Source organism: Rhinatrema bivittatum, chromosome 18 (assembly GCF_901001135.1).
Source record: "Rhinatrema bivittatum chromosome 18, aRhiBiv1.1, whole genome shotgun sequence".
Classification (NCBI taxonomy): domain Eukaryota; kingdom Metazoa; phylum Chordata; class Amphibia; order Gymnophiona; family Rhinatrematidae; genus Rhinatrema; species Rhinatrema bivittatum.
Window position 1 is genome coordinate 46,274,691 of NC_042632.1, and position 23,105 is coordinate 46,297,795.

The 23,105-nt window shown below is 39.5% G+C and overlaps 1 protein-coding gene across 1 annotated transcript in view; it reads left to right on the plus strand.

Moving 5' to 3' along the window:
• Window positions 1–23,105, plus strand: part of TRPC7 (transient receptor potential cation channel subfamily C member 7) — a 102,352-nt gene that overhangs the window by 71,831 nt on the left and 7,416 nt on the right. Inside the window, exons 6-9 of the mRNA XM_029583692.1 lie at window positions 1,045–1,309; window positions 5,808–6,003; window positions 13,077–13,301; window positions 15,380–15,448. Of these exons, the coding sequence (XP_029439552.1) occupies window positions 1,045–1,309; window positions 5,808–6,003; window positions 13,077–13,301; window positions 15,380–15,448 (755 nt within the window). The remainder of the gene's footprint in view (window positions 1–1,044; window positions 1,310–5,807; window positions 6,004–13,076; window positions 13,302–15,379; window positions 15,449–23,105) is intronic.

The window sequence follows — 23,105 nt, forward strand, 5'->3', positions numbered from 1 at the left end:
GGTAGCAGGGGGAATGGGACAGGAGATCTATGGAGATACTTGGGTTATGAGGTTTATCAGGGGAACTTGTGCGCAGTATCTGCAAACAGTAAGCATGAAAATGATAGAAAAAAAATCACAAAATTTAATGTTTTATTTTCTATCATTTCATTTAAAAACAACTTGAAATGACATAGTCATTGCCATTGATATTGTCTGTCATTTCAAACAAATGCACATCTTTTATATATAATAAAGAGGATATATAAATGATTTAAAAAAATGAGGACTATCATAAGACCAAAAGGATTATTTATTTATTTATTTAACACATTTATAAACCATTTTACCAATACATGATTGAACAAAGCGGTTTACAGTAATAACAAAAAATTTAAAATAAAGAACTAAAAATAAAATAAAATAAAAAATAGAATAAAAAAATACATTTAACATATTGATCAATAACAACTAAAATAAACTATAATAGAACAAGGCCCCTATACAAATAAAATACACAGATTCAGCTCAAGACATAAACCTTTGAGTCCAGTTTCTCTATCTTTTACTCCAGTTTATCATAAAAAAAAAATGTAACTGGAATTTTTACTTATCTAAATCTATGTGCCACTACAAAGCCATTTCATAAAAAAGTATCCACTTCTCAAGAACAGAACAGCCTAGTGCCCTTGTCTTGATGGAATTGATGACTAGAAGCATCTACGCACTGATCAGGTTGTTGACAATAGCTATTGTTTCGGTGAATGCCTGTTTCAAGGACAATAGGTAGATACATTTAAATTACTGATCATCTTTTCATTCACTGATTTTTGTGTAAGCAAATGGAGACTCTCTTGGCTGGTATCACCAATGATCGCAAACTTTTCAAAATGAGTAAGATAAAATGGGAGTGCTAACTCCAGACTGCAGGTCACAATAAGCTTATATGTTTCAAAGCTGTCTACATGTCCTGCAGAGTGTAAAGACGTTAAACTTGGCAATAAAATGCACTACTGTTTCTTTAACCATTATTTTGTGAATGCGTTTGTTGTCCTTATTTTTCAGCCAGGAACAAGTGGCTCCCTTCCGATCCTCAAATCATATCAGAGGGACTCTACGCCATTGCCGTGGTTCTGAGTTTTTCCCGCATTGCTTACATCCTCCCTGCTAACGAAAGCTTCGGCCCCCTTCAGATCTCCTTGGGCAGAACCGTGAAAGACATTTTCAAATTCATGGTCATCTTTATTATGGTCTTTGTTGCCTTTATGATCGGAATGTTCAACCTTTATTCCTACTACCTGGGTGCGAAATACAATCCGGCATTTACAACGTGAGTATATTCTAAGACTGGCAGTCTCTATTAGGTCATGAATTTGCAGTATTACACATGGATCTCCTTACCAGGTCTACTCTGATGGCTTCACTCTCACTATGAGCCCTCAATAGTGACTCACCCTGATCCTGTCTATATTCAGCTATTTTGAAGTATGCCCCATAGACGTGAGGTTAAAGCAAGGAAAAGCAAATATGTCTAAAAGTAAAGTTTTTTTGCTGCTTTATTGCATGTACGTTAATAGTAAATCAAGGATGCCAGGAGAAGGAAAGAAACAATGAGATTAATATTCAGTTACTGTTTGGCTCAGCTAGTTAGCAAGATAAACTTATCTGGCTTTCTTAATCCATATACTCTATATCCAGCTATCTTAAAGTTAGCCTGATAAGATTATTTGGCTAACTTTGGGACAGATGAACAGGGCAACCAGAGCTAGCTGGTTAAATTATCCGGCTAATTCTGAATATCGGAGTTAACTGGATAACTTATCTGGGTAACTCAGCTCCTCCCAGTTACATGCATGGAATGCCCCAGACTTAACTATCCAGCCAAATTTTACCTGGATAAGAATTTAGCTGCATGTTCCTAAACATTAATTTAGCTGGATAATTTTTGAGTTATCCAGCTAAATACTTCTGAATATAGACCTCTTCAATTTTAATAACAGACAAATTTTAGTATAGCACAGACTAAATAAACATGAGGTTCTGCTCTGAATATGTTTTTGCAAAATCAGAACCAACAATGCTTGCACAAGCACTATGTGCTTGATTCAGACAAATGTGTCTAATACTTTTCAACTTAGGCATGTCTATTGAGCATAACTAGGCCCAGATTTTAGGAATTGATGCATTAGCAACATAGGCAACTGCCTCCGGTGCCAAATTTTGATTGGCGCTGTATCGTTGCCACCCCTGCCACCATCCAGGTTGGAACGATATCGTCTTCTTCTGGCTGTTTGACCGCACCAAGATCTTCACCTACATTCAAGCATGGAGCCTGTGAGCTGGTGTGTCCTCACAGATCCAGCGACAGCCCTGCCCCCTGCTCCAGCATGGGCTTCCTGCTATCAGTGGAAATCTGTGTGACGGCTGGAGCATTGCAGGATCTATCAGGACTGTGCCAGCTTGCAGACCCCCGCGATGACTGTAGGTGAAGTTCTTGGTGCAGTCAAGTGGCCAAATGAAGAAGAAATTGTCGCAGGTCCACAGGTGAAGGGGAGAGGAGTACAGGAAGCCCTGGGCAGGGGCCTCATGCCTTCCAATGATATTCTGGGAATCCCTGAATGGGCAATGAAATTTTAAATCTGGCCCTGAGCATAAGTAGCAAGTGTTTTCCATGTCAACCCTCAGCTTTGGGTTCTATTTATTACCAAGGTCAAGATTCTGAATGAAAGTGAACCACGAGGTAATTTTCACTTGCCATCCATCTGAGAAAAGTAAGATTGGGATTAAGGTCATAAGGAGCAGGCTAATTCAGTCCTGGGCAGATGGGAAGACTAGATAGACATTAGTCTTGTTCTACCTTCATTTTCTATTGAATTCAGAGACTTGTACTTGCGATTGTTCCATTGATCTAAGAAAATCAGAACTACGCCATACAATAAGGGTAAAACCAGGACTGGATTAGCCTGTTCCTTATGACACGGAGCTAGATGGCACCCCTAACTTGGAGAGCTGCTTAATAAGAAACCTCCTTACCCATCTCTTTCTTAGAAAAATAAATCAGTCTGATTCTGTTCTCATAGAAAATTAATCTCACTTATAAATCAATGACGAATGTAGTTATAGCTGATTTCAGAACATAAAAGTTTCAACCAAAACTTGCATCCAATATGGGTCACAGCTGGTTCACCCATTTTTATTTCATGCTAACAGCTAAGAAATTTATTGTTTTTAATGCAACTCTTTTGCTTAGGAAACTGTATCTCTTTGTTATGATAATTGTATTTTAAATTATTTTCTCATTAGTGGCAATCTTTTAAATTCCAATCATTGGTCACACAATTCTTTTTGAGAGAAATTATTTAGTACAGTATTAGGATGTATGTCACTTGTAAGCTGTCTAGAATGGTGAAGAGGCAAGATATACATTGTTTAAATAAATAAGTTGTCTGTTCTGACTACTTGATCCTCAATAGGAATCTCAGCAGAAAAAACCCACCTAATGGATTTTTAATATTTTGTTTTCCTCCAACTGCAGGTGACAGCTCATATTCTTAGTTACAACTAATTAGGATTGGAAGAATGTCATTGATATCAACAACAGTTTTACACGCTTAAAATATTTTATAAAGAAAACATACTGACAGTTAGGCATTACATCAAGGAAGCTGAAATATAATGCAGTTTTAATTATAGCAAAGGATTCAGACTCAGAAAATTCTTTCCAATTGCATATAAAATAGTATCTTCAGATATAGCTAGTCCCAACATAGTAACATAGAGGTCAGTATTATGCATGTGCATTCATTTCAAACGAATAAGTAAAATGGGATAAATGAGCCTGTTTTCAGTTTGTCTCAAACAAACTGAATTTGAATCAGGAAAAAATGGCAATTTCTGTTTTTATTCATTTTCAGCAAATAATACACACTATTTTCAAATAGCTCTATTTGCTGAAAATGAATAAAAATTAAAACTCAGCAGTTTTCAAATGCAGGAAAATGAAAAACAAACAAAAAAAAAAAGAATAAATGAACAAAAAAGGAATTTTTTTTTTCTGCACTTAGGCAGGACTTAGCCAGACAAAGCTGGAGTTTAAATATCCTGCCCAGTTGACCTGCTAAGTTGTAGCCTGGCAAGTCATTACCCCGGCTTTAACTTAGACAGAAAAAATGGGGCAGTGTTGAGTGTATTCTGGGGGTCATGGATTAAATTTACCCACTTGGGTTCTTATACACTACAAGGTGGGAAAAGTTATCTGGCTAACTCTGGTTGGAAAAACCTCAGGCCTAAAGGTAGCCGGATAACTTTTTTTTTTTTTAAGTAACAGCTGAGCAGCAGCCAAACCCTCCCCCAAACAAAATTATCTGGTTAAGTGGAGCCCTCTCCTAATCCCCTTTGCCACCCAAATCTCTTTCTAAAAAAGAATTGGGTTATGTAGAGCTGATCCCACAGCCCTCTTCTACCTTAAATATAATTTTTGTGTCAGTCCTCACCCGCCCACCTCTTAAGATGATATTTCTGCGTAGTATCCTTCAACTCAGCCACCCTGTGCAGATGGCATATGAATCCCACGCTCTTCTGTCTGCATCTATTAAAAGCAACCTAAAGCACCATGGGTTGATCAGTCAGTTGGATGACTTAGATGAGTTGTCAAATGCTGTGTATTTGGAAGTGCCGAGTATCATACGCTCAGCAGTAGCAAGGGGTTCATGCCTCTGAAGGCAATAGCGAATGTGTATACATGTAGAAAAGATTTAGCGTAAGAATGGAGCCACATGGAACACCCAACACAGAGTGCAAAGGTTGAAGAACACTTAGCATTGAAAAGAATGCAAAAGTGCTGGGCAGAAAGATAAAATGAAAACCATGAAAGGACTGCGGATGTGAAAAGTAAATTGGGAACAGGACAATAGAGAAGAGGCGTGCCGGACAAGACCTCTATATTAATTGGGGAAAAACTGCAGAAGTTGCTGCAGATTTCCTCATAAATTCTCCATCTAATGCAGCATCTGTGTCAAAGGTTATGGTATAATTAATTAGCATGTTCTAAACTTTTGGCATGAGCTAGTTTTGGTACAGGAGTAGGAATGCTGACAGCGTACATTTATAAATCTGGACTGCTATTTAACCTGGGTCGAAAGCATGAGCAAGGAACAAGAATGGAGTAGGCAGCGATTATTACAATGCTGAGTTGTGTCTAAGAAAATGAATAAACTCATGGTTTAAGCTGTGACTTCTCTTAGACAATCGTAAGTGTTAACATGAACCATAAGAATGAACATACTAAGTCAGTGAGAAGCAAAAAAAAATGCATGTGGGGATGAAAATGTCTGTAATATCTTGCATTACAATTGGATTATTATGGCAATAATTCCCCTAGGGGATAGATATTCAATGATATCTGGTTAAATAAGTTACCCAGAAAAGACTTATCCAGCTAACCTACAAGGGATATCCAGCTAACCTACAAGGGATATTCCCCTAAAAATCACTAGTTAGCTGTTATTGAGCAGGTTTAACTTATACAGTTAATTTAACCAGATAAGGCTGAGACAGATACGTAGCTCCTTCCCAGAATGACCAAATCCTGCCCACTACATATCCAGCTGTCTATTTACAAAAGATGAAGAATATGTAGATAAAGTGAAATACATTAAAATGCTCATAGTTTCATGATACTGCTAGGATTCATTGATGTATAGTGATCCTTATGCAATGTTTTCTTCAAAACTATACTATGTTGGTGAAGCATATATTAATAAAAAAAAATAATATATATATATATCATTTATGTATGTATACTAAAAGTTTATTTGTTTTATATTTAGGGTAGAAGAAAGTTTCAAAACCTTATTCTGGTCAATATTTGGCCTGTCTGAAGTGGTATCTGTTGTGCTGAAATATGACCACAAGTTTATCGAGAATATTGGCTATGTGCTATATGGAGTTTACAATGTTACCATGGTAGTGGTCTTGCTAAATATGTTAATAGCCATGATCAACAATTCCTATCAGGAAATTGAGGTAAGATAAGCAACTAAGCTAATGATTTATTTAATTCCCTGCCATATGTTGTAAATCTGTGAGGATGAAAGATCACTTTTGGCGTGCTCTGTGTTCATGAAAAACAAGAATGTTGATTTTTATCATCATTCTCTTATGAGCCAGTGCTGTTTTCCCTACTGAGCAGACTAGCTGGAATAGTCCTAGAGTCGGTATCAAACGTTCTGTGAAACATTGTGGCACGGGTGGCTGAAGACAAACCGCTGCCTGAGGCGAAGGATGAGATGCCGCCCCCCGGCTCCTTCCTCCCTAAACCAAGGCACGGCGGAACAGGTCAAATCATCAGAAGGGGGACAAGGGTAAGGGGGGGTCTCTTTGTAGTTTGATTTGCAGTGCTGCAGAAGGGGAGGGGGGGGGGAAAGCAGGGGTCAGAGTTCCCAGAGAAGCGGCAGATTAGAATATCTGTGATAATATTTCTAGGAAAGCCGGCAACCCTGCCACACTCCCGGGAGCCCTAAGGCCTGCCTCCCATCTTTTCCCCAGCATTTGCTGCCCCCTCCCCCCCCCCCAGAGAAGTGGGAGATGTGTGAATGGTGGGGGGTCTGCGTGTGGCAATCTCTTTCTGTACCAGTCCAAGTGTGTTAGGTGCCCTGGGCAATCCTTACAGTCTTGCAACTCCCCTCCACCTGGCCTTCACCCCACACACACACACACACACACACACATATACACACACACACACACACATATACACACACACACATACACACACACACACACATATACACACACACACACACACACACACACACACATATACACACACACAAATACACACACACACATACACACACACACACACAATTAAAAACTATGGGGTAGAATTTCAAAGGGTTACGCGAGTAAGATACGTGCGTAACCCCCGAAAACCTACCCCTGCGCGTGACGAGCCTATTTTGCATAGGCTTGGCGGCACACACGCAAGCCCCGGGACACGTGTATGTCCCGGGGCTTTCAAAAATGGGCGGTCTGGGGGCATGGCCAGGGCGGGGGCATGGCTAGGGTGTGGCGCCGGACCGGGGGCATGGCGGCAGTCTGGGGGCAGTCCAGGGGCGGTCCCGGGTCCTCCTGCACAGCGGCCTATGCCGGGGGTTGGCGCATTGGCAGCTGGCCAGCAGGCGTAACTTGAAGAAATAAGGTAGGGGGAGATTTAGTTAGGGCTGGGGGGCGGGTTAGATAGGGGAAGGGAGGGAAAGGTGGAGGGACCTAAAAAAAAAGTTCCCTCCAAGGCCGCTCCGAAATCGGAGCGGCCTTGGAGGGAACGGGGAAAGCCATCGGGGCTCCCCTCGGGCTCATGTGCATCTTGCGTGTGCCGACCCCGGATTTTATAACATGCGTGTGGCAGCGCACGCATGTTATAAAATCGGGTGTACACAGCGCGCACAAATGTACCCCACGCACGTAGGAATTAAAATTGGCCCCTATGCATTTATAACAGATTTTACATGAAAAAGGACCTTCAAAACATAGTCTTCTGAGGTAAAAATATCACAACAACATGTATATTATTTTTACCTGTTCTTCTCTAGTGTCAACCACAGTAGTCCATGCAAAGACACTTGGAACGCATATGGTATTAGGCCTATCGTAAAGCATGTTTTGTGTGTAGGCTTGTCCCTCAGAAACCCATAAATAAACTCACTTATAATATAGTAAACCTCTCAAGCCAAGCCAGCATCCACGCAGTAACAACCCTACCTATGAAAGACAATACTGCAAATATTACACCAGGCCCTAAAACTCCAATACACCTCCTATTAGGAAAACAGAACAAGCTAATCTGCTATACATCCCTACACAGGAACTAAATGCACCTACAGAAACTGCGCAGAAACCTCATCTCAGTCACACTTGCAGAATACAGACCATAAAGTATAAATAGAAACATGAGGACAAAAAGCAAACTGGACAAGAATAGAAAAACTAAAACATCACCATTCCTCATAAAATCAAGAAATATAAGACCTCAATCATAATAGTAAAATCATCTTAATAAAAAGAATACATATTTCAAAACAGCTGACAAATAGAACATCATTCAATAAATAAACTCATAAAAAATGTTTAAAAAGTTCTCAAAAACCAATAAAATATTTCAAAACATCAGACATTTCAAACACCACCCAACAATAAACGAATACAAATTTTAAAAATTCCCTGTTGTCCATACCTAGGAATTTTTGATTTCTAGTCACCAGAGATTGTTGTGGATTAATGGGGGAGGAAGGCTGCGTACAAACCTTGTCCCCTCTCCTATATACATACTCTGTAACACACATATGTAAATTCTCAAGCACGCTCGTTCACACTCTCTCAGATGTTTGCTCTCACACACACACACACACACTCTCTTACTCACTCTTCTCCCCCTCCGGAGCTCACATGCAGCAGCAGCAGCTTCCATTTCTCTTTCTTTCTGAGGCGGGGGCCATACGCGCTGACGCTATTCCTACTCCTTATGGCTGCAGCAATTGTGCCTCCTTCTTCCCCCTTGGGCAGATTCATACAACATAACTTCCTCTAACAGGCCCACGCAGGCAGGAAGAGCAAGGAAGCGCAGTCATCCCAGTGCTGCCCCCAAAACTGTAGCACCTAAGACAGCCCAGCACTCTCTCCCTCTAACGCACCCCATACATTGTTGCTCCCTCTCTAATTCCCACCCTTTCACATCTTTCCTTCTCACTCATCTCTTCTTCCCTTTCCTTTCCTTATCTTCCCTCCATTCTCACTCAGCCCCTTTCTCTTCACGCTCCTCTTGCTTACCTGACATTTTCTCTCCTCCATTCTCAGTCAATCACCTTCCCTCTCCTCTCACTCACCCTTGCTTTCTTCCTCTTCATCCTCCTGTTCATTCACCCCTCTTCCCACCACCTCTCACCCCTCACTCACTCTCTCTTGTTTCTCCCTCACCTCTTCCCTCCTCTTCCTGTTCATTCACCCCACTTTTCTCACCCCACCCCTTCTCACCTCTTTCCATCTTTCACCCCTCCTTCCCTCCCCTCCCCACTCATTCTCTTTTCTCACTCCTTCAACCCTTCACCCCTTCACTCCTCTCCCCTCTCACACCCCCCCTTTTCTTCTGCCTCATTCACACCACCCCCTTTATCCCTCAGCTCCCTTCCCTTCATCCCCCCTCTCCAGGTCTTCCTTTTGGTCGGTAGGGTGTGGAAACCCCACCAGCATGACATCATTGGCGATGCCCTGAGGTTTTTCAGCTGGTGGTGGGGAACCCTTTGGGCGAGTCATTGAGGTGCACTTCCGTGAGGTTTCTCTGTAGGCCCACAGGACTCTGGTCAGGATCCGCTTCCTCTGACTGGGTCTGAAAAATGCAAATCAGGTGAAGCTCCTTAACTACCTCCTAACTCTCCAAAAACCGTAAAGGAGTTGCCCACAGGCTCTCGGGAGAGAGCTGTTATGAATACTTTCGGAGGGATGGCAATTTTAAGCCCCCAAAAAGGGAGGGGCTGAACGTGGATGGTATCCTGCCCCTCCCCCCACCACATACTGACCTACACTATCTGATTAACTAAGGGTACGCCCTTAGTTAATCAGATAGTGTACAGGTAACAGTTACACAACAGTTACACAAATATGCAAACTGAGACATATAAAACTGTTGTAACTCTCCCTCTGAATCTATCTTTACATCCATAGTTCAAACTTAATTAAACTCTTGATGGCTTGTTTAGAAATCCTTCAATATAATTCATCAGACTTCATGCTCCATGGAGGAATACCACCAGATTGATAACAGGATGCATCACTGTTTGCACTAGTGGACAGTCAGCAGCCCCTGCACGTGCTGGGGTGATAATGAAGCCAGTCTGCATGCTGGCATAGTTTATAAATCCTTGATATATCAGGGTACAGTTCTTCCGGTTCAAGTGTGTATTTTGTGGGCAGCACCCTTGTACAAAAATACGGCTTATTTATTCTGCAGCTCTCAGAGCAGTATTTGCATTCCAGTCCTGCCCGGATCGACTGCCCTTCATCGCTTTCACTAACCACCTTTCCAAGGAGTGACACAGCTCTCGAGTGAGGGAGCGAGGAGGATCCGCTTTAATGCCAGAGGCTATGCTGAAGAGCACGTATTTCAGTAGAATTAATGTTAGCTAGCACTGACGGCACTGTAGCAAATGTAAAAGTGCCAGAAATCAGATGAAGAAACCCCTTCAGCTTAAAACCCAATTTTCCCATGTGATAGCTCCTTCTCTAAACAGGATTATTATTCTGTAGATGGCAATGCCCAGGGGAGAAAAGGGTAAGAGGATGCCTACAACTTATCTGAATGTGGTTTCCGAGCGCTGGCTTTCAAACAATGATATATAGACATTTGATTCAGCAAATATGTCACTTTTCTCTTATTTTCCGTAATGATGTAGTGCAGTCACATACTCTGTTTGTTAGTCAGATTTGAGTGATCTTATACTCCTTCAAATAAGAACTCCAGTCAGTCCTCTCTCACTTCAGTTCTTAGAATTAATGCAAAAATACTTTAAAAAAAAATAATTTTTGAAGATGCTCTTTTCATATGCTCACCAGTAAATCTCAGATTCTTTCCTTCGGGGCTCACTTTCTGCATCATGGGATGTGATTTGCTATTGGCTAGAGAGGGATGAGACAGAGGCCTAGAGCTTCCCTGGCCAGAAGTGGGAAGGGAAATTTTTTAAAGCCATCTAGCTGGGATCCAAGTCAAATTGACCAGGAATGAGCAGCTAAATTTTAGCCGAACATATGCACCATGGATTCAATTTTCAAAGAGCAGGTGAATGGGTAAGGTGACTGAGTAGTTTCTGCCAGTTAACTTTAGGGAGATGTTCGGCTGAAAATCTGCCTGAAAAGAACTGGCTAAAATTACCAGGTTATCTTATGTTTGCTGGGGAAATCTAACTGGTTAAAAACCTGGCCTCTCCAACTAGCTAAATGTGCACAGAAAAAAACCACAAGTCGTACAAACTTAGGGGTGGATTTATCAAAATGCGGTAAGTACCGCATGCGATAGCAAAAGGGGCATGTTTTATGCTAATATAGCATTTATCGCAATTTGCGCTAATTACCTGTGCAAAGAGCTAAGTTAGCACAAATTGCGATACCATTTTCAGATTCTGCAATAAGTGCCAGACCTGTTGTATTTCCTTCATTCAACCATCAGGGGACCATTGTTAATGGTCCTAGACACAAAGAGAGAAAGAGAAAGAGAGAGAGAGAGACTGGCCATAATGTCATGGCCCATAGGTAGGTATTTGTATCCCTATGGGAGGCCCACCTAGTAACTCGAGGTGGGGGATTAGGTAAGAGTGTAGGGGGTTAGGGGCCACTCTGACATTCTACGTGACACCTACGGACAGAACAGTGGTCTCATGAAGATTTGATGACCTTTGGAGTGAGGAAACTCACTCCAAAGGTCATCAAATCTTCATGGAAAAGACTCAAAATGTGGCTTTTCAAACAAGCCTTCCCAGACTCTGACTAAACTCATTACTCACCTATAACCAACTTTCAAGCACTACCAATACCCAGAAAACCATTACTTCTGATCTCTACCCTTATGTAAAAAACTTTACCTTTCTATTCTCCACCCTTATGTTCAAAACCGCAATTACCTCAAATGAACAAGTCATTGTAAATCACAAAATGCTTTATATTGTACCCCGTCATACTTCAGGTTAACATTCTATGTTAAAGTTCCTATCAATTTCTTCTTGCTCCTAGTTTTACGCCTCCCTGTTTTATTGTAACTGTAACTATGTTATTTTTTAGCACCTATTATTTATTTATTTCGTTCACTGTTTCCGTTTATCACCCCACTGTTTATTGTAAACCGGCATGATGTGATACCCTCACGAATGCCGGTATAGAAAAAACTAAACTAAAATAAATAAAATAAATATGAGAGCCTTAAAAAGAGGTGTTCTCTCTCTCTCTCTCCCTCTCTCCTTCCTTCCTTTTTTTTTTATTCCGGGCACTATTTTTCACAATTTTATAGCAAAATGATACATCTAGGGGTTAGCCAGGTACAAAGGAGTTAGCATGACATTGAGCGCCAACTGGTGTCATTCGCCCACTCAAGCCCAGCTGGACAAATGATTCAACTAAATCTACCCATTCAAGTTTTAGAAACCAGATATTCAACCACAGAATTACTGGGTAAATGCAGCTGAATGTCCCCTATTATCTTTACCCTCTTTGAATATTCACCCATGGTACTGATCAGATAGCTCCAGTTAATAAGAGGCAGTCTGAGCCAGGCATGATTTACCTTACTGTATCCTCTTCCTTATGACATGGAACTATCTGTACATATTAATTAAATAACATAAGAATGGGTTTATGGAAAGGGGAAGGTAATTTTACAATAACCCGTACATTGCAAAAACACATAAATTATGACAGTTTTCTAAGGTTTGAAAACAATATAACACACAAAATCTAACCTGCACAAAGTCACACCTGCTCTTTGCACTGATTATTGATTACCTTTACAATGTGCTCCTGTTGACTTTTTCCTCATCCGTCCCCGGTTGAGGAATTTTCATTCCCTGTAAATAGTTACCCAGTTTCCATATGTTCATATTTGTCTCTTGTATCCATAGTTTACTGTTCTATGTTTTTCTCTTGTATGCATAGTTTACTGTTCTATGTAATGGCACTGCCAAAAAGTTCTATGTAATGACACTGCCAAAAAGTTTTAAGTTATCTGTAAACCGACACGATGTGCAAACGGTTGTCGGTATATAAAAACCTATAAATAAATAAATACTTTCTGCCCTTACAATATGCATGTAAATCCCAGCTCCACCCCCCCCCCCCCGAATGCCTATGTTTTTTTGCATATGTGTAAAATCAGTTATGCGCATACTTTTATCCGTAGAACCCCTGCACAGTTTTACAAGAAGCCATTTATGTGCATAATTTAGTTTGAAGTTGATTCCTTTAAGTGCATTGTATGTACAGTTTGTAATACATTTGCAAGCATAATTTAAGTTCAATTTCTGCTCCCAACTCCTTGTTATACAACATTCTTTTCCTCACAGGAAGATGCAGACGTGGAGTGGAAGTTTGCACGGGCCAAGCTTTGGTTATCCTATTTTGATGAGGGGAGAACCCTACCTGCTCCTTATAATCTAGTGCCAAGCCCTAAGTCATTTTATTATCTCATAATGAGAATCAAAATGTGCCTCGTAAAACTCTGCAAATCGAAGGCCAAAAGCTGTGAAAATGATCTTGAAATGGGCAGCATGCTGAACTCGAAGCTAAGGGTAATGTTTTCTCATTTTCCTCTGGTAATATTTGAAAACTATAACTTCTTTTGCCGAGATACAATGCAAGATGGCCAAATGTTTCAGGGAAGGCTACAGATCATTAGCATAGGTGCCCATGGTCAATCTGCAAATTGCTCCATGTAAAGTAATAGAATTGCCAGCAAATGCACACAGATGGCCACGGCTCATGCTGTATCAGAGAAATAGGTTCAACCTTCCATGTAGGTAGTCCAAGAAATTTCTATATATTATCCTCGCACACGGTGGATCTTAATTATTTTCTAGTCATGAGCCACTCAAAAAAACAACTCTGAATAAAATCTCTCCAATCACCACCATGCTGTCAAGTATCCTTTTGGTGCTCCAAGACAATTTATAAAGATGAGACCTTCAAGTTGTCTGTGACTACTCTGATAAAGCCTACGCATTTTACCAGTTAAATTCACATCTTTTATGTACTCAGTTACTGAACTGAGAAAACAGAATGCATTTCTTTACTGTTATTCATCAAAGTGACAGATTAAGGGTATTGCCTAGCACAGAGCATTTGAATTGTGGAAAACTTCTCTGAGCAGCTCTGCCATTATTGTCTTATTCCTGATATGGAGGGATGGAGAACTTCACATTGGATTTCCCCCTTTATAAAGAGAAGCAGTTGCCTGTCTTTTGCAAAAGTATTACTGTATTGTTAATTAGTAGAGGTCTGCAACTATGTATTTGTCTTACTGATAGTGGGGGCTTGTTTTATTTCAATTTTCTTTTTTATGCCTTTTGGTTTTGGTGTGCGTTAAATCATTTTAATGTGAATTAAAACCATTTAGTGGGCGTTAAAACCCTTTAACACTCACTAAAGCAGAAAAAAAAAAGAAATGAAATTGTGTTTGTCTTTCTTTCACTTCATTTTGATGATGACGCAACACAAAACAATGTTTGCTGCTTCTCTGCTTTCAAGCCAAAGACATCCCTATTAATTAATAACAATAATGATCACTCTTAAGCTAGCTGAAACTTTCTGCTTTAGAAAAAAAAGTTGCCAGAGGCCTGGGGCAGCTGCAGCCCCCATTTCCCAGTATTACATGGGTCTTCTTCCTGTTTTCCTCACATACTGTCCTAGCAGCAGAACAGGAAACAGGATGTAGTCATCCAACACAAGAAGCTGGGCATATCCATCGGCAGCTGCTCAAATCCTGAAGGACCTTAAGTATTGTACACAACAGATTTTCCTTCTTTTCTTTTTTCGTTTATTTTTTTTAAAGAAATTGGGAAGTTAAGTATTAATATCCTTCTGCAGTGCCCAGATGCCAAATCCTACTTTTTATTGAAGGACTATTTTTCTATGATATGCATTCAAATCTTTTTTTCTGAATAAAGTTTTATGGTTGCCATGTTAGCACACTTGAATGTTTAGAAGTAAAGGACAACAAGGCTAATGCCTTCCTATTGGACTAACTTACTGCATTTGTGACTGAATCTTGAGGGAAATTTTGAACTGATAATGGGAGCTTATCCCTTAAAAACAGGTCACAATTTAAATGTAAGTTAGTCCAATTGAAAGGCATCACCTACATCTCACTTGTTGACCCGTATTTCTGCAAAACCTTGTCCTCGTTGCTAGGACAATTTAAATCAGTCAATTGGTTTGTTCAGAGTAGAATTCTGGCATGTTAAGTTCCTCATCGCAGGAAATATGTAGGACTGAAAACTGGCTCCATGTTTTTCAGGACAGGTTGTTCCAGTTCAGACTTTACCCAGCTGTATACAAAGCCTTGTAGAAATGTATTTCATAATCAGAACTACAAGTCCATGCATGCAATGGGGATAAAAATCAGGACTAGGTCAACTTGACCTGAAAAGAATGGAGCCAGTTGGCAACTCTATGCACTTGGGAAGAAGTCTGGGTAGTATTTCATTTGCTTTGATTTAATGGTAATGTTATTTTCTGGGGATGATTTTTTTTGTTTTGTTTTTCTAGAATGTGCCCCTTAAACCCCCCCCCCCCCCAAAAAAAAAACCTATTACAATTCTTCTTCTGAAATTATTTTCTGTTTTACTTTTATTCTGTGTTATAATTTCAGAAGACTCGATTCCAAGCCAATGCACGAAACTCAGAAAGGTACATTGTGAGGAAGCCATCAAGATATCAGGTAATACAGTAACCTCATCATTCATCCTTCAAAATGTAAATTGTAACAAACTCTTAACAGTGGTGAACTATATTTGTAAAACTCTTTGAGCAAAATTTATTAATTATTTTATATAACACATAATGATAATAGGATATATTCTCTTACATCCATGGAATGGAAGTACTATTACTTCATGTTGCTTAGAAAGGTGATACTTAGCCAGCTTGCTCATGGCCTTTGATGGTCCATCATTCTCCTCAGAGTAAAAGTGGGATGTTAATTAAATTCTCATTTACCTAAATCCCTCAGAATATTCACACTAATGGTAAGGATTAGAGGATGTATGTAAAATTGAAGATTTAATTCAAACCAAGCAAATTTCTGCCTTGAGTTCAATAGAATTTTCCGATTTTCCCCAGATTCACTAACAAATCTGGGGAAGTTTGACAACCACTGCTAGTATAAATCAACTATATAGTGCTATAAAATGTACACAGTAAGGTACAGGCACAGATCGGAGACAGACCCTTTTCAATGGAGCCAGGGGAGGATTGCAGGAATATAGCAGCCCGGGGGATTTTTTTCAAAGATGGTCCACAGGGTATCTGACTCCTTCATAAACTTTCCCTGCAGTACATGCATCAACAGCTCCCACAAGTATGCTAAATCAACCCTGGCAGAATTGACCCAAAATATCTCTACAATAAATGTCATATTTTTCCTAAATAACTAAGAAGAGCAGCACAATCCAGACAAAGAAATGAGCAAACAGAACCCCATTCCAGCCATGCAAATCAAATGGACCCCCCATAAATCTATTTATAACTCATACACATGCAAGCTCTCTCATATACACACAGGCGTTCTCTCTCTCATGCATATGCAGGCTCTCTCACATACACATACTCAAGCTCTCTCTCATACACACAAACACACCTCTATCTCCTCCTTTCTCTAGGCCTTTTTATTATTCAAAAGTATGGATAAAACTAGGGATGTACATTTATTTTGATCTGAATGGAAAAATCCAACAAATGAGTTGATTTTCATTTCTGTTTGGGTCAACTGAACCAAATGACCATGGTCCTCAAAAAAAAATCTGAATCCTTTTTGGCTTTTTTAGTTTGGTTTCATTAGTCTGAGGGGGAAGCAGAGTAAAGTATCTTTTAGACTTGAAAGGAGCCTGTTAGGACAAGGAAGGAGCAAAACCAATCATATTTCAGCACGTTTTTCAACCAGCTTATCCCAACTAGCAGCTGAATGTCATAACGTCGTCATTTATTTTTTAGGTGAAAGTAAAACTAAGAACAATTAGAGCAGTAATTTTATTTTATTTTTTTTAATTTATACTTTAATAAATTTTTCCATGATTTAAACATATATATATATAGGTAACAAAATACAGATCATGTCTTATAATTCTCAAAATTACACATCAAGAAACATATAGTTCTACATAATCGGGGGGATAAGAAAACAAAATAATTATTTAACATAAAAATAATACATTATGTTACCATATTTATACTATCTGGAGTGAGGAGAGTATTTATTCTTTATTTTGATCGTCTACATTACCATTTCCTTGATTCCTATCTGACAAGAAAGTTTCTAAATGGAGATGATCTGAGAAACTAAATTAGGGCAGTAGTTATTTTATCCTTCGTCATTCCTCTCTTTTGTACCTTGAGAAGTTCATGCCACTTTTGGTGATTTTTCCTCTCTTTTGGAGCCCTGGGATCTTCATACCACTGTGTTTGGTACAGTTTGCCCATCGCTTGATGCCTTGGAGTGTTCTTGTGCCACTTTTGCACCATTTTTTATGCTTGTGCCCTTTGCTCTTCTCTTGGTTCCTTGGAGTGTTCATGTCTCACTTTTCCCCCTTTTCTGGTACCTTATGTGTTCATGCCACTGTTAGTGTCCTTTGTCCAAGTCTTGGTGTCTTGGGGGTGTTCATGTGTTGCTTTTGCCCCATTTCAGTGCCTTGGAGTCTTCAGATCTCTGTTGTTGGTGCCCTTCTACCTCTTGTGGCCTTGGGGGGGGGGTCTTCATGTGCCATTATTTTTCCTTGTTTTGGTGTCTTGAAGTCTTCCTGCCATTGTTGGTGGTGCCCTTTTCCTATCTTTTGATGCCTTGGAGTCTTCATACCACTGCTGTGGGTGACCTTTCCCCCTCTTGGTGCCTTGGGGTGTTGGTGCAGCTTTGCCTCTCTTATGCTGCATTGCAGTGTTAATGTCATTGTTTGTACTATTTTGCCACTCTCGTGGTGCATTTTGGGTGGCTGGCTACTTTAGGATCTCATCTTGTAAGAAGGATAAAGGCATTGGATTAGCCAAATAAGGTGAACTAATTGATGGGTTAACTCAGGATGTGGCTTTAGAAATGAAGGGTAATCATTTTTTCCTTACAACTATTGCGGCTATTATTGTTGTTGATTTCGTAACATGTTGAGAATTATGCAAGTTCTATTTGTACATGGCCTGGGGTTCCTGTTTCTGGGTCAGGGAGATTCTTAATAAGAAATTTTAAATAAATAAAATAGGATGCTTTGCTTCCTCCATTGATTTTAATGAAAATTAATGAAACAATTTAATAAATGAAACAAATGAATTTGGGAACCAAATCAAATTAAATGGAGAAAAAATGATAATGGAAACAAAATAGCAAATAGAGCCAAACATTTTTTCCATTCACACTCTAAGGTAAAATTCATCCTGGAGTTTTAGAGTCTCAATTTAAGAAAGGTTCATTCTCTAGGTTCTTAACTTTTGGGATCTGACTTCTTGCTTTTTTTTTTTCTTAAGTAGATCCCACAGCCTGTATATTGTGGTCCTAACAATACTGGAGGAATTAAAAATAATCTCCAAATAGGGCACTACCTAAACTGTAGGATGAATTTTAAACAGTTGAGGCTGAGTAGAGGACAAGACAGATAACCTTGCAGGAAACAGAGAACTGGCAGCCTGCTGGTAGAAAAACTGCTGACAAGTAAGGCCCTAAAATCACAATTTTGTGGAAATTAGGGCTCTACCACTATTTAAATAGGGTCATAGCTCCAAACTAATTTGAAAGTGTGTTCTGCTGCCTTTACAACTCTCTTGCAGCTACTGGTGCAGATCCTGGAACTGACAGCTAGAACTGGCCTGAGTAACTCAGCTCTTCTATCTGTCCAAGAAGGCTCCTTTCTATATTCCTCTGACAAAACTATTCATATATATAAATTCATTATAATTAATTGAAGGTTAAAAAAAAAGATATATATATATATAGGACCTAGCAACAAATCTGACTTTAAACGTGGTAGGATAAAATTGGGTGACAGATGTCCTAATTCAGAGAACAAATCATGGTTGCAGCCTGAGAGTCATCATTTGCTGCTAGACTCCCACTGACTGCTTTCTTTAGCCTTGTACCTGAAATGTTGTTGGGGAACAACTGACACAATACTGAATTACAGCTCTAGCTGCCCACATAAGAGGTAGCTACAAATGGCATAACATGTATTTAGAATCTCTGTTGGCCATGCAAGAACAGAGAACACACACTATGAGATGAATTCCATGAGAGATTTAATATGTCGTCTTTTCAATCTATGGAGTGAATTTTCAAAAGCACATATATGCATAAAACACACTTTTAAACCTAGATATATATATATATATATATATATATATATATATATATATATATATAGAAAAGCCATTTGGAAATTATCCCATGAGTTGTACATGATAACGTACATGCAGAAGCAATTTCACACATATTTTTATGCATTCCTGGAAGCGGCATTCCTGTGAGTGGAGTTAGGACAGGGAAACCATTTGCGCGTGTACGTTCCAAAATCAAAATGTATGCGCGTAAAAGTATGCATGGAAATTTACATCTGTTTACACCTGCTCCCATGCAGACATGAGTACGCCGGACAATGATTTGTGCATGCCCGCTAATATTTTCAGTACACTCTTTCAAAACTATGGCTGAAGTTCACGTGTGCTTGTGTGCACAGACTTCAGCCCAGAGTGCTTTAATATAAAATCGGGTTCCCTACTTCACCTCATTAATCATTTTTCTACTTTTCACCATCTGTTTATTTTTCCCATTCATAGTTCAATCTGTTGCAATTCCATGACATTGCAATTCTGTGATTGCCTCCATCCACTGCTGTAGATCTGTATTTTTTTTTTTTTACTTGTTGTACTTACTTTGCTTTATTTGACTTTAACCACATCAAAACTAATTATTCATATTTAATTAACAGAAAAGCACTGCTAAGTGTCTTTGCTGCCAAATGGAAAATGCTGGCAAAGTTTTGAAAATGAATGAAAATGACGGGTACTTTTTTAAAACCCTTTACCCGGGTGAATATCGATTTATTTAGGTAAAAGGGCTGCCTGAAAATTGCCCTCCCTTAGCCCAGCTAAAAGCACAATGCATATACTTTCAGCTGCATTGGGAGGAGGCATTCTCAGTGGTGCGTGTAGGTTGGGAGAGGAAATTAATACACATAGGGGTGAATTTTAAAAGCACTTATGCACATAAAATTAGCTTATACCTCCCAAAAAATTGGGGCAGTTTAAGGGCATTCCAGAAAGGACCATTATGCCCATAAGTTCATCTTTTAAAAGATACTTTAATTATTAGATTTGCCAACTTACTCACCCGCTAATTATTTGGCATAAGTGATATTAAACGTGCTCATTGTGTAGCAAGGATTGGGTGGGAGATCTTCAGTGAACTTGGGGGGAGTTTCAGGCTGAAGAACCGGGAAGGTCTTGATGACCTGGAGAAGGACTGGAATGAACTGGTATGGCAATCTGAAAACTGGTTATTTATATTAAGCAAGCATGTTTTAAAATATACGTGAATAGCATGAGCATTCAATGCATGTTTTCCACTGAAAAAAATAGCCACAGGAAAAGCCATGGCAATTTTCAATGTCAAAGTATGTATGTACTTTTTCTTTGAAAATCAGTGCAAAGACTGCGCATAAAAAGTACCTGGAGATTTTCCAGCAATGCGGACTTTTTGAAAATTGCCCTCTTCTTCTGCATAGCTAATCTCACAATTTTGGAAAAATTCTTATGCCTCTTAAAATGGAAGCAATATCTATTGCATACACTGAATTATTGATCGCTCTAACACTCTAATCTGCTTTATGCTTATCAATGCTAATTATTATTATTCACCATTAGAATTCAACAAGAAAAGCCATCCTTTCTTATTTAGAGAGTAATTGCATAACTATGCAGGTAGGGATACCTTTTACAAGCAGACAGTACCCTGAATTGAAAGTTCTCGTGTAAGTGGGCTGGTAAATGCTGAAATGTACCGCACAAAGTTGCACCTGCTCTTCAAAGGCATAACTTATCTGCATGTTCCAGCTCACTTACATTGCAATTTTCAAAGTGAACTTCACTGTGCAGTTATAAAATTGCATTCCTTATGTACTGCTAATCTACCTCTTCTAAGGTTTTTTTTTCCATATTGATACTGTGCTATATGTTTTGCCCATGCAGTTATCTTATCAAAATATCAAACATGTTCAGCTGCTGTCCTTGGATATGCTAAGAAATGGAAGAGTGAATCATTTCTTATAGCAAAAATATGACAAAGAACATACAACATAGAAACATAATGGCAGAAAAAGACTATATGGCCCATCCAGTCTGCCCAATTAATTTAGCATTAAAATTTACATCAGTTCTTTAGAGATCTCATGTAGTTATCCCATGCTTTCTTGACTTCAGATATTGTTTTTGTCTCTACCACCTCCACTGGGAGGCTGTTCCACACATCCACCACCCTCTCTGTAAAGAAATATTTCCTAAGATTACTCCTGACTCTATCCCCTTTCAATCTCATCTCATGATTCCTCATTCAAGAGCCTCCTTTTCATTGTAAAAGGCTCACCTCGTGTGCATGAGATATTTGAATGTCTCTATCATATCTCCCCTATCTTGCCTTTCCTCTAGGGCAGGGATGGGCAAGTCCAGTCCTCGAGGGCTGCAAACCAGTCGGGTTTTCAGGATACTCCTAATGAATATGCATGAAATAGATTTGCATACAACTGAGGCAGTGTGTATGCAGGTCTCTCTCATGCATATTCATTAAGGATATCCTGAAAACCCGACTGGTTTGCAGCCCTAGAGGACCAGAATTGCCCACCCCTGCTCTAGTCTATCCCCATATGCTTTGGAACAAAGACCACTACCCATTTTAGTAGCCATCCACTGGAGCAACTCCATCCTGTTTATAGCTTTTTTAAGGTGCGGTCTCCAGAATTGTACACAGTATTCCAAGTGAGTCTCACCAGGGACCTATACAGGGGCAATATCACCTTCCTGCATAATGCATGGCAGACTATTATTCTTATTGTTGTTTGATGATGTACCTTAATGATATTTGCTGAAAACAGTAGACAGTCAGTCTGATTTGCTGATTCTCATGTTTTCAGCATATGTCACCAAGATGTGTATTTTATACAGAGTAGCACAGCGCTACGATATTTCAGAAAATGCTTTGCAAGAAATTCATGTAAGTTATTTATTCTTGCAATGCTCCTTCTTAAGAAGAAGGTTTCCCAAAACCTGCATAGACAAAATTGGCCATTTCTTCCTTTTATCTCTTCAAAATGCTATCTTACTCCAATATATTTCAAAGCGTGACCAAGGCATCACCCTCTTTACTGACCCAAATCTTTTTAAGAGCTATCATGTGTTGGCATTGGCGTAAAGTACATAACGAGGGGTTCATTCTATTGAAATCAATGTATAAATGAACGGAATTCAAGTTTCAAAGTGCCATATCAAAATGTGTATTACTTATCATTAACATGTGACTGAGGCTTAATCTTTTTGAAAATTAAATTGTAGCACTACAAACACTGGTGCAGTTGTTTTGTTTTTTAAACGAGTAGAATAAAGGTCCACAAAAAATCTGTAGTCGATAAACGTTTGTTAACAGTCTGTTGAGTTGTCAAGAGATACATGCCTTTCTTCCGGGCAAAGCAAAATGGGAAGTTTGGCATTATCTAAATATACATGTAAATCACAGGTTGTATTACCATGGTGATAGGGGAGGTAATTTTCTAGCAGTCAGCATAGTGGTAAAGTCTGCGTGTAATTCTTGGTTACTTGCTGGGTGGGTGCACCAGTTACCTCTCACAAAGTTACATTTGCTCCAAGCAGGGCTTAGCTTGTGCCGGGTAACTTGCATGTAGACATCTTGAAATGAAAAAGTATGTGTGCAAGTCGTAACGCCATCCTCTGCAAGTGCGGCAAAATGTGGGTGCGTCATTGAGTTACAATCATTCTTCATCCAGCACGGTCCCCCTTGGTTGACATTCAAAAGCCGATTTATACACACAAATCGGGGTTTATGCACATAAATCTTTTTGAGAATTACCCGATAAAGTAAAAGGGTGGAAGTGGGAGGGAGGAAGAAGGGATGATACGATAGCTGGCAAACGGCGGGACTGTGTCTGGAAACGGGTGAGGATTCCCATGCTCCTGTTTGATTCCTTCAGGGCAGGTATTCAGACTGTGCTGGCTGGGACAATGTGCTCAGGGTGCATTTCACCCACAGGCTTGGCACCAAATTTCTATGAGAAAACAAACTCTTGAAACGCGATGGGTAAAAATGTATCGTGGAGACTTATACCCGCCTTTTTTTTTTG